This window comes from Gopherus flavomarginatus, chromosome 5 (genome assembly GCF_025201925.1).
Source record: "Gopherus flavomarginatus isolate rGopFla2 chromosome 5, rGopFla2.mat.asm, whole genome shotgun sequence".
NCBI classification, from domain to species: domain Eukaryota; kingdom Metazoa; phylum Chordata; order Testudines; family Testudinidae; genus Gopherus; species Gopherus flavomarginatus.
Window position 1 is genome coordinate 52,838,898 of NC_066621.1, and position 17,306 is coordinate 52,856,203.

Here is a 17,306-nt window from a genome sequence, read left to right on the forward strand (position 1 = left end):
TTGGAGATCAGGACAAGAGGTGGGCCCCATACATATGCTGCAACACTTGTGCAACAAATCTTCGCCAGTGGTTGAACAGGAAAAGAAAATCTATACCTTTTGCAGTGCCAATGATTTGGAGAGAGCCAACAGATCATACCAGCAATTGTTACTTCTGCATGGTGCCTCCAGTTGGGAAAGGTGTGTCAAAGAAGAAAAAGTGGACTGTGCATTATCCAAACATTCCATCAGCTATACGCCCAGTACCCCACGGAGAAGGACTGCAGATTCCTGATGCACCAGAATCATTTTCACTTGAGTCAGGCGAGGAAGAGGACAACTTCTGGTCCTGAACCATCAATGTCACAGGACCCACATTTTCTCCCATCCTCCTCCTCTGAACCACACCTCATAACACAAGGTGAACTGAATGACCTTGTCAGGGATTTGGAACTACCCAAGAGTAAGGCAGAGCTGTTGGGCTCCAGACTACAGCAGTGGAATCTCCTGGCAGGCTATCAGGGCAAATGGAGCCCATCAATGCTTGCAGACTATTGCTGGACAGTGCCAAGAGATGCTCCATTTAATGAATACAAGAGACAAGCCAAGAAGTGCCGAGTAGACACTGAATAGGACTAAACTATGTACATAATAGTTTTTTGCCTTTTGTTTCATAATAAATTTTATTTATATAACCCTTTTGCTGATTTTTAAAGTGTTACATAAACAGGACAGGTGAAATATTATCATGTAAAGCAACCATAAACACATGAAAAGACCTAGGTTTACAATTTATGATTAAAACTCTACTATCTACACAATACACATAGACATAAAATGTAAAAACTTAAATATCTTAGAAACAGTAGCCAATCAGTTGTTTTAATTGTCATATTTGAATTCAGCACATCAAAATACATAATAAATATCACATTTTATCTCTGAAGCAGACGACTTCTCAAAAATTGTAGACCAGTGTTACATGCTACATGTAAGACTGGCAATGCTAAAAACTAGGGCTGGTCAGTTTTCTGATTAAAAATATTGCTGTCACGCCTCAGGGCAGTTGTAGTTCAGTTTTTTTAAGTCCTCTTTCTCCCCTATGGGCTGGGCTCCCCACTTGGACCATCTCCTATGATACAATTGCCTCCATTCATCCTATGGTGAGAGTGGAACCATGGTACATCATGGGAGATGTCTGAGCACGGAGACAAGATTACACAGGAGGCTGAGAGCATGCGGATCTGAACTACAACTCCCATGAGGCACTATGGTAGCATTTCCAAATTGAAATATTTTGAGGTTTGATTTTTTGCTGAAGAGTTAACCTTTTCTGGGGTGGAGTAGGGAGGGGGGAGAAAACTTTACTAAAAACTCGTTTTAGAGAGAGCCTGCATCTGTCTTTGAATGACTCGATCTCAGCAGATCTACGAGTTCACACTGCCTAGATCTGAACAGCTGCGAGAAAGTGACCAAGCATTATTGGCAGAGGACCTTCAACTTCAGAATTGCATTACCCGTTGGGTCCAAGAGAATCAGAGGCCACTGATCTCTAAGAGTACAGGTCAAGGCCCCTCTACTAAGAGTTAGCGTGAAAGTTAGGGGCAATTTCTGGGTTTCAGAGAATGATCTTTTCTTAAAAAAGAAGTCACGTACAATGTTACTGAATTCTGCACATTCTCTGAGCCACATAACGCAATAAACAATAATATTAAAATGAAGGTAAATTGTATAGACCTAAGAAAGGTAAATTTGGCATCTCTCTGAGATATTTTTAATAATGAAGCCAACGCTAAAGAACAGTCATCAGTAACAGAACAATTGTGTATATTGGCTAGTCTCCTGGAACTGTACATTATACCTGCCCTGCTAATATTCCTGTTCCATTGTGCCAACATAGCCTGGCATAGCATTATTACTGTGAACAGGAATAACCTCAGGGAGCAGAAAGACAGGCAGATTATTAAAAATGAAAAAAACCACACGGACAACCCAGCCACATAGTCTATGAAATAATTGGCCCATTAAGTTACTTAGCATACTGGTCAAAGCCAATTCAGAACCTTTGCGCCTCTGCCAGCAATGTGATAGTGCTGGTTAACTTCAAGTGCACAGTTTAGTAGCTTTAGCCCAATCACACACCCTGCTCCAACGCACAGGATCTATACCTTGATCTTCTCCTACTAATGCAGATGGAAGAAATTGCTATTTTCTCATGCAGATGAATAGAGCTCTACTAAGTAAAAGGGCCAGGGAGGGGTAGATTCTGCTCTTGGCACCCTGATGTGCTGTTGAAGAAAGGAGGCAGATGGGACACCCCAGCTTCTTCTCCTCTCAGTGAGGTGTTGGGATTGCTTCTACTCCTTGCAGGAAAGGCTTAGAGCCACAGAAACTCCTTAGTCAGGTAGCAGCTACTCCTATTGTGTCAACATTGGATTCGTCAGCCTGGATTTGTTCTCACCTCACTTAACAGTGAAAAGCCAGATGGAGGTGAGCTTCCCCAAACCCAGGAGAAGGGTAGGGCTGGGAACTCTCCCTTTGCCTTTAGCCTTACTTTAACCCATGAGCTACAAATATTAGCCTCAACAACACACACAGGCAGAATCCCAGCAGAAGTCAAGACTGGGGGATCAGTCTTAGATTTATCTACTGCCTTTGACATTGTTTGGGGGAATGGCCTTCCTGATACCACATTCAGATTCATTTTCACATAGGGCCTATTGGGTGAAGAGGCACAATCTGCTTCCATTATGTTTCTAGAGGAAATAACAAAAGATTGATTAGAAACATCTCTGACTAAGCTTCAGATTGACTTTAGCCTTTCTTGTCACCTACCACAAATTGGAAACAGACTGTGGCTAAAAATGGCTAAAAGAGATGTTATTTTTGGAGCTATGGGCAATGCGTGACTCCTGGTTGGCTTTGTAAATTCTCCAAGCTCTCTGAAGACATCTAGAACAGTTTGAATTTATCAGTTACATATTTTTAAAACAATATACATTTGTGATTTAAGAAAAAACAAACCTTTCTTAAAAGTTTCTCAGTAGCACACTGCCTCCTGCAATCCCAATCACATGCTGTGCATTCTACAATGGAGGACTTGTCATTGTTTCTTCTCTGATATTATTCTCAAACTCAGTGATTGTGCAATTACCACAAGAGCTCATATGAAACTTACTGTGTGTGATCTCACATCATTCATCCTGTCACACCAACCGTCACTTTTATGGGGTTATTATGGGCCAACATAAGATTTTGAGCTGATAAGTCTCATGATGAACGTTGCACTTACCGACTGCCAATGTCACACCAGTGTGCGGGTATGTGGCCCTGCTTGTTCATGGTTAACATAACCGAAGGAGAAGGAAACTGGGAATTTCAGAAGAAACGGATCGGGTGTTGGTATTTTATCTACATTATTTAGCTCCAGGATCAAATTACCCACAACAATCAAGGCTGGAGGAATCACTTTATACAGTTATTTCTATAACCCTTCTGAGGCACTTCTGCTGAAAGCAGAATACTCATTTCAGTGAATGAGGATGACTATCCCCACCCTATCCCCTTCGATTATTATAGGAGTAGGTGTTTGAAACCCACAAATACTTAGGCCCTGAACCAAAGTCCATTAATTTCAATGGGAATTTTTCCATTCACTTCAGTGGGTTTTGGATTGGGGCCTTACTCCTTTAACTAGCAGCTAGGGCCTGATTTAGAGAACACAGTAGCTGCCCCTGAGATGTTAGCATTAGGCCCCGGTCCTGCAAAGTAATGAACAGACCCCTATCCCTTCACAGAGCCCCACTGACTTCAAAGTGGGTCTGACCCCATGCATCACAGTGCAGGATTGAGGCTTAAGTTAGTTTATTGACTTTAAGTTTGTCCAGAACCAGATTGGTGACATGAAAAAATAATTTTAAGTTAAAAAGGGAAAAAATAAAGAAACAAAATGGAGAGAGCCACTCTAAGTTAATGCTTTTTAATTATCTTTATATCTTTAAAACAAACTATTAAAAAATTAAGACAATGTGCTATAAGTTTCTGTACAGCTGTATGGAAAACACTGAAATTTGTACATCAAAATATTCAGCTAAAAGCAACCCTTATTTCACATGAACATTTCCCTTTTTAAAAGGGTCCCAAATTGAAGGAAAAAAACAAAAAACCCCAGTCAGAAAACCCAGTGTTGTAACACAGGAGAGTTTTGAGGCTGGGGAAGCAGATTCCTTTAGACAAGCACCACCAACAATAAGCACTGAATGAACAGAATAAAGAGCAAGAAGACAGAATAAATAGCAATCTTTAGTCCTGAATCAAAAGAAACTAAAGACATAGAAAATCAGTTTGTAGATGAGAAACATACACTAGAATCCTATTCAAGTCATCTTGGTTAGAGGGAATCTCTAAGATAAAACATTACCTGTAAGACCCATTCCTACCAGTGGGAGTTCCTATGTGGCCTGTCCTAGTTAGTCACAGTGGAACAACACCCAACTTCATGGATACATCACTTTAAGCATTAATCAACTTTTTCTGTCCACTAAAAACTATAGGGCCCGAGCCTGCATGCCTTGCTCATGGAAAATTCTTTTGGCCTCTATGGGAAATAGACTTGATTGGGAATAGTGACTGTTTTAGTCAGGCAGGATTGGCCCTGTAATCTCATCTGTTGTGCTCTTCTCATATTTAATTCAAAAGCGGGGAAATCAGACTCTCTCCTGATTTAGCAGATTTATGGATTCCAGGTTCCCAAGACATATAAGGATTTGACTGGATACAGTTTTTATTTATTTCTCAGGAATCTCTTGACAAATATTTATTCTATTGTTTTCCTGATGGAAACAAATTGTATCTAGTGTCCCACTTTTAATCACCTGCTACTGCAACAATCTATCATAGGTGTTTAGACTGAAATAATCAGTCACAGTTATAGCTAGTTTTCTGAGGTTCTGCTGCTATATAATGCAGATGCAGAATCTACAGCATAAACACTATGAGAGACAATTCATTCACTGCTCTTCTCTGCTACATAAGATAGGCACTTTTTAAACCAAGTGCAGTATTCTTGGACTCAATGACCTTCTGGGCTGTCCCAGAAATAACGATTTCTGACCAGCCATGCACTTCCATGATACCTTAAGACTGCACTACCACAGAGAGTAGTAGTATTTAAATGAAAAACAACACACACACCCCCAAACAATGTAGAGGGGCTGGCCCTTCTCTCTAGTGAAGCCTTAGGGAGTTTTTTGGTTTGATCTGTGCTGCCAAGCTAAGTGAAGAATTTGTTGCATTTGCATTTTGTTGAGATCTAATGGCACCTTAGAAAGGATGCAGGGTAAAAAAAATTATGATTGCAATTTCCATTTGAGAAGGAGTCTGGTGAGATGGTTTGATTGATTTTAGATAAGAAGAAGAAAAAATAAAATAAACACAATAAATGGCTATTATGAGTCCTGCTCAAACCATGTTGTGGGTCTCCCTCCAGTTTTGCTTAAATGACACACTTCCATTACCGAATAAGAATTACTGTTGCCAGTACTTAAGTTCACAGATGTGGGACTATAGAAGCCAGGATGCCTGGGATTTTTCATTCAACAGTGGATTCTACAGGGCAGCCAGCTACCCATTGTAGTGCCACAATCATTTCCAAAATTTGCAGCAGTTTTTGTCACCTTTGTCATACAAACTGGCTTTCAAATGCTGCAGAATCCCAGATACGCTGGCTATTAAACCTTCATAAGACATTAACAGCTATTTTATAGATGTTCCTGAACTTCATACTTTGCAATGCAACCAGTGCACTGATTCAAAGAAGAAAAAAAAAAAACACCCAGTACCCCTTAAAAATAACAAATAAGTCCTTCATTGGTAATGCCTTCATATGTTTAACATTAATGTACCAGCAAAATAAATCCAAATTAGTCCTTGACATGTAATATTAATATCTAGACTTTTTTTTTTTTAAAGAATCAGTTAAAATAGCAGCAGCAGCATATTGGAAACAATTATAAAACAGTTAAATTATATTTTTGAGATGCACCAAGATAAAACACACATCTCAGTTTTGACAGGCTAAAACAACAGATTCTAGTAATTGATATATACAGTAGATATTTGTGCATTTACTTTTGCTAAATAGAATAAAACCAGTGAACCTGTTTGGGAGCACTTTGACATGTGAATTCTCAGTCTGAAATTTTCACAGATTTATATATTTAAAGAAAAAAAATAATTAAAAAAAAAAGAGACAACCTGAGTAAAGCTCTCTTTAAGTAGAGCAATCATTATTCAACAAATCACATATTGCACCTTTAAATAAATCCTTATAAACTCTATAAAACAGAAATATCAGCCAGAAATGGGAGGAGTTGCTTCCCCTGTCCCAACTCTCTCTCTCTCTCTCTCTCTCTCTCTCTCACACACAGACATATTAAAGCTCAGAATGACACACAACCCTTACCTTCCTTTTCCTCTAGATTGAGGCACTGTGATATAAGGCCTCTGAAGGTTGTGGTGGAATACAAAAAGGGGAAAATCACTACCAAAATCTAGGAGCATCTCGCCAGCAATGTTACTACAGTTAAAATCTATATTCTAATTAAAAGTCTCAGTACAAAAATATAGGGCTCTGATTATTTTTGTCTACAGAGTAATAACCAGAAAAGGGACAATTTCCAGATATCAATATCCATTTGTAGGAGGTGTTTGTACTCCTTCTTATAAATCAAACGGAACACTAAGGACAAATCACAATGAAGCATATATCCATCAACTAAGTAACCAGGTACAGCAGATAAAATATGTTCCTGACTTTTATAAAATATATTCCACAGCCCACAAGCCAGGTATCTGTATATGAAATCGTACAAAACTATAATTAAAAAAGAGCCTTTGTAATTTGTTATTTTTAATATTTATCATCTACTTCACCGTCTGTACTGCAAATGTTGTTTTGCCTACGAGTATTGTGAAGTTCCCAAGATAAAGCAATTTCCTCTGTTAACTTGCAGCTTCTTTTTATACTAATCCACAACTCCAAATGACATTTTTACATGGGCATCTTCAAATTAGATATACAAGACTGAAAAAATAATAAAAGATACTGTACACACATGTACAATAACAGTGCATTTCATTTTCCTGTGTGCAGGACAGTAATGGCCTCCTAGCGACATTTCTTCCTTCTCTGGTCATGCATGGTAGCCATTTGCCTTCTCAAAACCTGGTGTTGGTCCAAAATTTTCATAGATTGCCATTGCTGTTGTGTTTTGGTAGATAAGGTCTGATTTTTTGTTTCTTTGGGATTTAATAATGTCCAAAACACACTGGTTTAAGAAGACATACTGGTCCTAATGAAAAAAAGAAAAAATAATGAAGGGCATTATAGGTTGTAGAAAATACATTATTGTGAGGGTAATTATGTTCATGGATATACAATGTGCTTTTCAGACACTGGCCAGATGCACTGCGGCACCGAATATTCCTGCAGATCATGTATAAGTAACAGAAAACAGTTGCCCCAAAAATCCACAGCTCGTTGTGGTGAAGGTAACATTTCTGATATGGCTAGAAGCAGAAATATACTCTGAAAGGATTTTACTTCCCCTAAATGTGGGCCTCAGTTCTGCAACTGACTCTACATGGAAGGATCCACGGCACCTTAGTGACTTCAACATAGTCCACACATTTGGAATCAGTAGGACCATCAGGGCCTTAATGTATGCCTCACAATCCAGGAAAGAGAGGCTCATATCCTTTGAAGGATATTAGAACGAAGGACAGCAGATACAGATATCTTTTGAGAAGCAAAGCCGAGGGGCATTTTTTCCTGCATGGATTTTGGCTATGCCAAGTTCTTATGTTCTCTCACAAAGCCCATGGTGAGGGTTAAACAAACTAAAGGTAATGGCAGAAGCAAATGCATACACAAACCTATTTCAGAAGTCAGATTTCCATCTGAAAAGGTCATATCTACTATTTTTGCAAGTAATACCGAAGAATTGCTATGGTTATTTGGGGCATTTGACAAGACTTTGTGTGTCATTCAATTAATCATTCTACTGATGATCAATGCCCCCAGGGTTGGGAGAGGTGGGGTCTGTTATGCTTGTTACAGCAGCAGCAAAGCAGAAACTGAACATAAAGAGGCAGGAGAGTGCAGAGAAAGAAAGGGAAGAGGACAGAAGTGGTAGACCCAAGACCCTTCTAAATATCAATTACAGACTAACAACCTCCCACCCCGCCCATTAAATTGAAGACATACTATATAATTTTAAGTAATCTGATAGAGCATCCTTTAGTCAGTTTAAAAAAAAAATCAAGTTGACAGTGTCCTTTTAACTGTTTGCTCCTTTAAAAAGCAACCCCATCAAGCTTAATCTATTCAAAGTAAAAAAAAGTTGTTCCTGTCATGCAGATGGGAGCAAGGAGCTGAGAGAGGCACATGTACCAGCAGAGGGAAGTGTTTTATTGGAGGCAACTCAAAGTGACCATTTCCAGGTGGAGTGAGGCCCTCTAGATTAACTTCTTAAGTGCCTGCCAGTACAGTTTCAGGTACCATAGCTGTCCCAGAGTCGCCCTGCCAATTTTTCTGGTTTCTTACATTCCTGTTTTTCTGGTTATTTTACATATTTTACTACTCTTTGTTGTTATATGAAAGACCTACACAAACCACATGGAATATTCAGCCTAGAGAAACAGTGAAACTGAGGCCACGGCTACACTGGCACTTTACAGCGCTGCAACTTTCGCGCTCAGGGGTGTGAAAAAACACCCCCCTGAGCGCTGCAAGATACAGCGCTGTAAAGCCTCAGTGTAATCAGTGCTGCAGCGCTGGAAGCGCGGCTCCCAGCTCTGCAAGCTACACCCGTAAGGGATGTGGTTTACGTGCTGGCGCTCCGACTACACTCACACTTCAAAGCGCTGCCGTGGCAGCGCTTTGAAATTTCAAGTGTAGCCATACCCTGACTATACAGACAGTGCTGCCAAACCCACAAAATAAACGAACTGATAAATAGATGCTGCCACACACTTGTAATTCTGAGAGAGGCTCTCGATCCCAAGTGCTGTGGCAGTGACTACATGGCAGCCCAAATACCTCCCCCTTGCCCAAAGAGCAGAATCTGTGATTTCACCATCTTTCACTTCAGACTTGTGCAAGAGAAGGAGGAGTATGTACCGAGTTCCCTGTCCCTGCAGAGATGGAGCTAGATCTCTCTGGTTGACGGTTAACTGTGGAGAACTTTAAAGAAGTAACACAGGCTCAACAGCAGTGCTTCAAGATGGTGCTGCCAGCTGGAATAATTTCCCCCTCAGCCTCTCCCAGCTCACTGTAGGGAATCACTTTACTCCCAACTCCCCATCCCTTTTGTGGCAGCTCCAAGAGGATTACTATGGTCCATGGCTGTAACTGCTTTCACTGGGAAGAGATAGGGCAGGATGTGTGGAAACCTGATGATTGCAGGGGGCTCTGTACCTCTTTAGGGTTTCCCTGGGTAATAACAGGAGAAAGCCTCTGGAGTGGAACATATTTCTGAGCTGTATATTTAAACTGCCTGTCATGAGCTATTATGCAGTTATCTTCAGGCACATTAAATGGAAGAGATTAGCTTTACCTCTGTTTGCACCATTAAAGGTCGATGCATTCGAAGATCATATACTACTCCATACACATCGCTGGTGTTCTCCATTTCTATTTGCTGGATCAGGCGGTCAATTGCAATGAAAGTACCTGTCCTGCCAACACCAGCACTGCAGTAAAATGACTATACGTTAGATGGAAGCGTGACGGCCTTTCACCTATTACACCTCTACCCCGTTATAATGCCACTTGATACAACATGAATTCGGATATAACGCAGTGCTCTTGAGAGGCGGGGCTGTGCACTCCCATGGATCAAATCCAGTTTGATATAGCTTGGTTTCACATATAACGCGGTAAGGTTTTTTGGCTCCCGAGGACAGCGTTATATCGAGGTAGAGGTGTACTTTCTCTTAATTATATACGACCCCCGGCCTGATGCAAAGCCATTGAAGCTATTAGGAAGATTTCCACTGACTTCAGTGGACATTGGGATCAAGGCTCTTACAGTCTGTAGGAGTTATTACATTGTCAGTAGGGCTGTATGATTCCTTCTGGGCTTGCAAAAACCACAAAAATTATATATGAAGTGCTTTATATGGCAATTTTTGGTGCTGAATTTTCCAGTCAATGAGAGATCCCCCAAAGGACTACAGCAATAAAACCCCTTAATGAACTGTTTACGGTAGGGTAATGCATTTTGGCATTCATGCTGTTTTATTGCATTTCTCATGTGTACAGCAAAGGGCCCTTGCATATAGCTTGGCAGGATGGATAATACACATACTTAAATAGTAAAGGTGTTGAGATTTTTCTACTGCTTGAAATATTTAACTTGCTCTTAAAAGGAAGCCAGTGTGGAATTACTGTACCTGCAGTGCACCAAAGTAGGAGAATCTGGGGGATTTTGTCTAATGTTTTCCTGTACCAGATGTCTAAAGTTAATAAGAAGGTCTGTTGTCTCTGGAACACCATGGTCAGGCCAGGAAGTGAAATGGAACTGGCGTACAGAGTGGCTTTCAGTTGCATCACTCTAAAAGAACATACATTGAAGATGTGAAATTAGGCCTCAAGAGAACATCACAAAACGATTATGGTAGGAAAATATTTCAGCTAGTTCAACATTATTACAGTTGCCTCCTGTGAACTATGCACTACTTTATGGATACATTATTCAATTTTCTCTTTATGGCTGAGGAAACCCTTTACCCAGATAAAGGTTTGAAATTCTTCTCTTTTGCCTTTGCCTTTATACTGTGGACTCTTTAGTGTGTGAGTAAGGCCTTCTCATGTCAGCATGGATTGCAGGATCACAGCATGGGCTCTGCATTACTGCTGCTAGTGATCCCATAATGTGACTGGATCCTGTAGACAAATGTTCATGCAGAGATCCCTTAATCACAAATGAGGTCCCATACTGACAATTCATTAGCAGGCCCATCAGAGGGTTATATAATACAGCACTGAAAGGTCAAATTATGGGTCCAATCAGTAGGTGCACATTCAGTCCCTGACTCCCACATGAGGCCTATCGCTCATACACAGTATGAAACACCTTAATCAGATCTTAAGCAGCAAGGAGACTAGTGCTATCATGTCCCAAATTAAAACAAGCTGTACAAAATTTTCCCTTTAGTTAAGTTTTACTTTTGTTGTGAAGTCTGCGGGAATGATTGCTTTCCCCATTCTGATTTGACTTGGATGGTGAAGTTTGTCTTCCCAGAGATGCAGTAGATGTATTTCTACAACCACATTAGAGTGTTATACACCCAATTAATTACTCACGCCTTCCACTGTGAAGTCTCTTATTGTCCATTCTGGAAGGACACACTCTGAGACCAATGTTACAGTAATGTCATCATAATAGTTGGATCCTTTGTCTGGCCAATATTCCTCACATTTTGTCTAAAAAGAAAGCGACAATGTTAGCTATACTGTACTGCAGTAATACAGGAGATTTTTATGGAGCGCACAGAAAAAGCAAGGCGGGGAAAAAGCAATGCAAGGACAAATTGTGTATTTTCCCCTTTTAGCCCCTAAATTACAGCCCATCCTAGACTTGAGGGCATTCAATAGATAGTTGTAAATCATAATAATCATGATTACCTTTTGGGAAATTAGTCAGAAAACAAGGTAATATAATGTACTCATAAAAGATTCTAGATGACGATAGGTTTAAAGCAATACAAAACACAATTCTGTTCCTGATTTTCATTGCTTACTTATGCTTTAGTGTATAAAATTCTTCTGTGGCATGGACAAAATGGGTTACATTGATCACTAATGCAACTTTACTGCCCTGTCCAGACACCTTTCTCTGGGGTACCAGCAGCACTAATTACCTCCCTTGTGATTTTCAATTCCTGCAGAAGAACTATGGCTGCCTCCAGTACAAACATACTGGGAATTAGCAGGGTTGGAGAGAGGAGAAAGCTTGCTCCATCTTCCCATCCCAGCGCACCTTGTGCCAAAGCAGTTATAATTTGGCCACATGAATGTCATCTGTTAGTTATCGATGGCCTGATTCCAAGGGTTCAGAGCACTCACAGCTCCCACTGAAGTCAACAGGAGTCATGGACGCTCAGTACCTCTGAATATCTAGTCAATAGAGGCTTATTCTGCTTGATGCACCTGTCCTCTTACTATTAGTGGGACTTGTGCATGTAAATATCCCATCCATTGATGCAACACAGATTGTAATATTTCTTATATTTATACTTGGTCCCCACCTTGCTCCAAAAAATCCAACTCTGGTGACCTCAGCAGGGAGCATGGCAGGGTTGATAGGTCTCTGGGGACCTGACAAAGTTTCTTCACTTTTGTTTTGAAAAGTTAAAGCAAAATTCGATTTTTGTTCATTTGTATCTGCTCAAAATAAAATTTCAGAATTCTCATTCTTTGAAATGAAACCATGAAATTTCCCAATGCAGAATGATTTGATTTGATTTTTTTAAATTTCAGAATTTCCTGCAGAACAGGAATTCCAGGTTCCAGACAGCTGAAAATTCCTCACATTGTGAAAATTTCTATCCTCATGATTTGTTTTTTAAAATGAAAATGAATCAACAGCATGAATCTACCTGGGTTCAAATATACTTTTTAAAACCAACTTAAACAATAAGAGAAAGGGTAGTTAAGCACTGGAACAAATTACCTAAGGAGGTCATGGAATCTCCATCACTGGAGGTTTCTAAGAACAGGTTACACAAACACCCATCAAGGATGGTCTAGATAACACGTAGTCCTGCCTTTAACGCAGGGAACTGGACTAGATGACCTACTGACGGGTCCCTTCCAGGCCTCCATTCTTATGATTCTATGACCTTCTGTAAATACTGCAAAAGATGCCTTTTTGAAAAGGTTTTTGCAGATGTTTGAAGACAGTCTCCTGGAATGACGAAGGAGTGGGAAGGGAGCTTTTTTTGCAGAGTTCTTGTCAGACTGATTGTTTAATGCTGCTGGGATTATGTAGTTAATGAGTGGTAGGGCACTGAAGCCTGTACAGCTATCCTTCATTATCAAAATAAATAAGTACATTATATTCCTTTTGATAAAAATACAATTCTTTTTTGTTTAGCATGTGCATGTCATTGTCATTTTAGTCAGTCTCAGCTGTGTGATACTGAGATTAGCTAGGTAGTCAGATGAACATTTTTTCCTTTCATTTTTACAAAAACTTTGGCTCCTGCTCTCACTGCAATCATTGAGCGTTTTGCCACTGACTTCAATGGAAGCATATCAGGCCCAAATGGAAAGTTAATACATTTCAACATGTATGGTGAAAGACGGACAAAAGACGGACAAAAAAGTTGACACAAAAAATAGAAATTAAGCAAAGTTAAGGGTGCTTGTGTAGCTTCAGCTCTCGCATTTCTGTCTGAGTGGTTAGCTGAGCAACCAGAACATTCTCAAGAAGGGGATAAAATTGCTTGACACTCTGCTGTCTAGGACACTATTGAACCACAATCCTGTGTTCAGAGCTACATGAGTGAATCCAGTTGGAGGACTGGGGGTGTATTTTCTAGCATTTTTGATGCTCTTGCATTTTTTTTTTTGGCAGTATTGATTAGATTTGTTGGTTCATCTAGTCAAGTATCCTGCTTCCAGCAAGGCCCATTGCTAGATGCTTCAGAGGAAGGCAAAAAAGTCCATGATGTATCTAAACCAGTGGTTCCCAAACTTGGGTTCATGAAATGTTGCAGTGGGTTCTTGGGGAAAAATTCCCTAATGGCGGACAGAGCTGTCCCTAGGGACTCCGGGCAGCACGGGGCCAGCAGCCCGGAGCCCCTGGACTTCCAAGAACTAAGCAGATCAAACCAAGCATAGCTATCACACTGAGGAAATTTAAACTTCAATACTCCTTATAAGAAATGGAAAGGGAGGTGGATATTTTTTGCTGTTTTTAAAATGAAATGTGTTGTTTTTTAAATTATTTTGAAGAACAGGTTTAAGCTTTGTTGTAACATGCGTTGTTTGCCTGGACTGCTCAAGATCTGAATGCTTATATAGGAGGAAGTCTTTGAGTTGGCTGCTTAAATACCTTCATGCTGTTTTACATCGGATACTCCTTGATGAAACCTAGGAGCCTTGTCTTATAACGGGCTATTCAAAGTGATACAAGCTACGAAAGTGAGATCTTGGAAGTGTGTGCCCGTTTTCATAATGTAATAAAAATACTGTAATGATAAATAATAATAAATAGTGTGTAATAAGCATGTCATAAAAACAAATTTCATATTTCCAAGATCACTGCTTTTACAGTGTATACTCAGGTAAAGGAGAAAATCCCTGGAAATATTCATTTTTAGGAGGGGGTTCACGAGACTTGACATTTTAGTGAAAGGGGTTCACAGGTTGTTACAGTTTGGGAACCACTGATCTAAACCAATTGTGCAATGCTGAACTCCCACCCCTCTGCGCCTGCAAAAGATTCCTGCTAGACTCCAAACAGTAATGAGAACATGAATGTAGATGAAATAAACGTCATGCATATTCTCTAATCTTTAAAGACTTTGGAGTCCCAGGATAAACAGGTGCTATATAAACATAACTGTGTTATTTTTTACTACTTAGAATTAGTGGTTTGCATCTCAAAGGAAAATGCAGTTTTAACAAAAACATACCCTGCCTTGTTCAACACATTTTGTCAACATAACAACAGCATAGATATTTTTTTCCCAAATCATGCGCCAGAAGTCTTGCACAGTGTTGTGTAAGGGGCCTTGTGCAGCAATAAATTCTTTCTTGGAGTTGTATCCCTAAAATAAAAATAAAACCACATAATGATTTTAAATGATCAGATAAGAACAACATTTTTAAAGCTTCATATAACTTGATAAGTCTGTCACAAAACAGACCCAATTTTTAATGTTAACGATTTTAGTATACTTACAGGCATATAATTTGCATTAATATAATCATCAGTTGGATGGTTTTGGATCGAAAGTTTAACACGGGAAATGTCATCTGCAAACAAAAACGTGATTGTTAGGATTTTAAACTTTTTGCAAAATACTACATGTGTTTAAAACAGGAGCCCTGAATAAAGGCTTCAAAATCAATATGCATTTTTAAAATTAGAATATATGTTACTATAGGAATCAGAAATAGGAAGGTTTTATAATCTAGCATAGATTTAGTGAATGGATGTCTATAAAAGATAAGTGTTCAGCAAAATCAAAATTAAATTTCAGAATATTGATCAAACTGATTATTTTTTATAAGGACTACACAGTATGTGTGCATGTGCATAAGACAGGCAGTTTTCAAATGCCATACAGTTTAAAGCACAGAAGAATGGGTATATAAGGGGTGATAAAATATAAACTATTTCATTAGGAGACAGTAGTATACATATATATCAATTTTGAATAAAATACATAGATCGCATTGTAAGATTTCAACAAGTGTGAAATAAACAGAATAAATCTAGGGCTTATAGGGCACAGTGCTCAAATGACAATAATACAGAACATGAAATTTAGTGTCCTTTAATTTACACCCACAAGTATATAAATGCTTTCCTCCAGGGACGTCTCTACAAATTATGGTGCTCTACGTAGCCCAAGCACCTGCTCCCCCCATCCCCCATGAAGGGTCTGGGCAGCGCTCAAGGCCTGTGAGGCTGGTGTGGCAGGACCTGTGGGGGTCACTTTGCGGGGCCTGGTGCCATCAGCAGGAAGTGCAATGACCCGGCCTCAGCCTGCTCCACTCCCTCTGCCCCAGCCGTGTCGCTCAGATGGAGGGTTGGGGGAAGGATCGCCCCCTGCACTCACTGGTAGTGGGAAGTGGAGCAACCCAGCCCTGGTCTGCTCCACTTCCCCCACCCTGGCCCAGGGCCGCCCGGGGTGGGGGGCAAGTGGGGCAATTTGCCGCAGGCCCCAGGCTCTGCAGAGGCCCCCACAAGAACGGCCGAGGCTCCCTCCCTGGCCCCGGCCCCCGGCCTGACCCCGCCTCCACCCCTCTCCTGGAGCCTCAGAGCATCCAGGAGCATCCCTGAACAGTGGTGCAGTGTGGCTCCGGCAGGGCCCCTGAGCTCCCCCGCCTCACAGCTGCGAGGTAAGGGGGCAGGGCTGTGAGCTCCAAGCCGAGTGGAGGGAACTCAGGCCCCGCTGGAGCTCGCAGCCCTGCCCCCTTACCACGCGGCTCTGAGCGGGGAGGAGCTCAGGGGCCCCGCTGGAACCATACTGCAGCTATCCAGGGATGCTCTTGGATGTGCTGAGGCTCCGGGTGAGGGGGGAGCCGGGGGTAAGGGGCTGGGCCGGGGGGGTTGGGTAAGGGGCAGGGAGTCCCAGAGAAAGTCAGGGGGCAGAGGAATGGGGGGAGCCGTCAGGGGACAGGGAATGGAGGGGTTGGATTGTGGGCGTTCCAGGGGTCTGTCAGTACTCAGCAGGGGCGGGGGGGTGGATAGGGGTCGGGGCAGTCAGGGGACAGGGAGCAGGCGGGGTCCCAGGGCGGTGGTTGCGGGGGTCTCTGGGGGACGGTGAGGGGACAAAGAGCAGAATGGGGATTCTGAGGGGGGCAGGCAATCGGGGGGGCAGGAAGTGGTGGGGGTCGGATAGGGGGCAGGGCCAGGCTGTTTGGGGAGGCACAGCCTTCCCTACCCTAAAGCTCATTCAGCAGTTTGAGGCTTGCAGAAGAGCCAAGCTGTTAGCTTTTCCATTAGATAAATGCATGGAGGTTAAGTCCATTAATGACTATTAGCCAGGATGGGTAAGGAATGGTGTCCCTAGCCTTTGTTTGTCAGAGGATGGAGATGGATGGCAGGAGAGAGATCACTTGGTCACCACCTGTTAAGTTCACTCCCTCTGGGGCACTTGGCATTGGCCATTGTTGGTAGACAGGATACTGGGCTGGATGGACCTTTGGTTTGACCCAGTATGGCCATTCTTGTTCTAAGCTAAATGAACTCAAAGTTATGGAGACAGATATGAGTCAAGGAAGCCAGCAGAGTATCAGAAACCTGGAAAAATCTCTGACTGGATGGGCTCAGGCGTTTGGTCACAAGTTGAGGTGGTTCAAAAGTTTTGGATTTTTTTTAAGCAGAATTTTTTTTATTGTTTCTTTAAACAATCAAACAAGGCAAGCAGCAAATATTTGGCCACACACTTCTGAAACCCCAAACCATATTCAGGTTTTGGCAGATTAATTTCAGCTTTTCAATTAAAAAAGCCACAATAAATTTTGCAGGAAAGCACACATTGTCCGTGATTTTTTTCTGTTTTTTAAAATCCCCTAGTTTTCG

At 41.2% G+C, this 17,306-nt stretch overlaps 1 protein-coding gene across 1 annotated transcript in view; it reads right to left on the minus strand.

Moving 5' to 3' along the window:
* Positions 1–3,942: 3,942 nt before the first annotated feature.
* Positions 3,943–17,306, minus strand: part of PTPRJ (protein tyrosine phosphatase receptor type J) — a 145,100-nt gene continuing 131,736 nt past the window's right edge. Inside the window, exons 18-23 of the mRNA XM_050953783.1 lie at positions 14,955–15,028; positions 14,686–14,820; positions 11,348–11,467; positions 10,435–10,595; positions 9,597–9,732; positions 3,943–7,331 (exon numbers count right to left, since the gene is read on the minus strand). Of these exons, the coding sequence (XP_050809740.1) occupies positions 7,173–7,331; positions 9,597–9,732; positions 10,435–10,595; positions 11,348–11,467; positions 14,686–14,820; positions 14,955–15,028 (785 nt within the window). The 3' untranslated portion in view covers positions 3,943–7,172. The remainder of the gene's footprint in view (positions 7,332–9,596; positions 9,733–10,434; positions 10,596–11,347; positions 11,468–14,685; positions 14,821–14,954; positions 15,029–17,306) is intronic.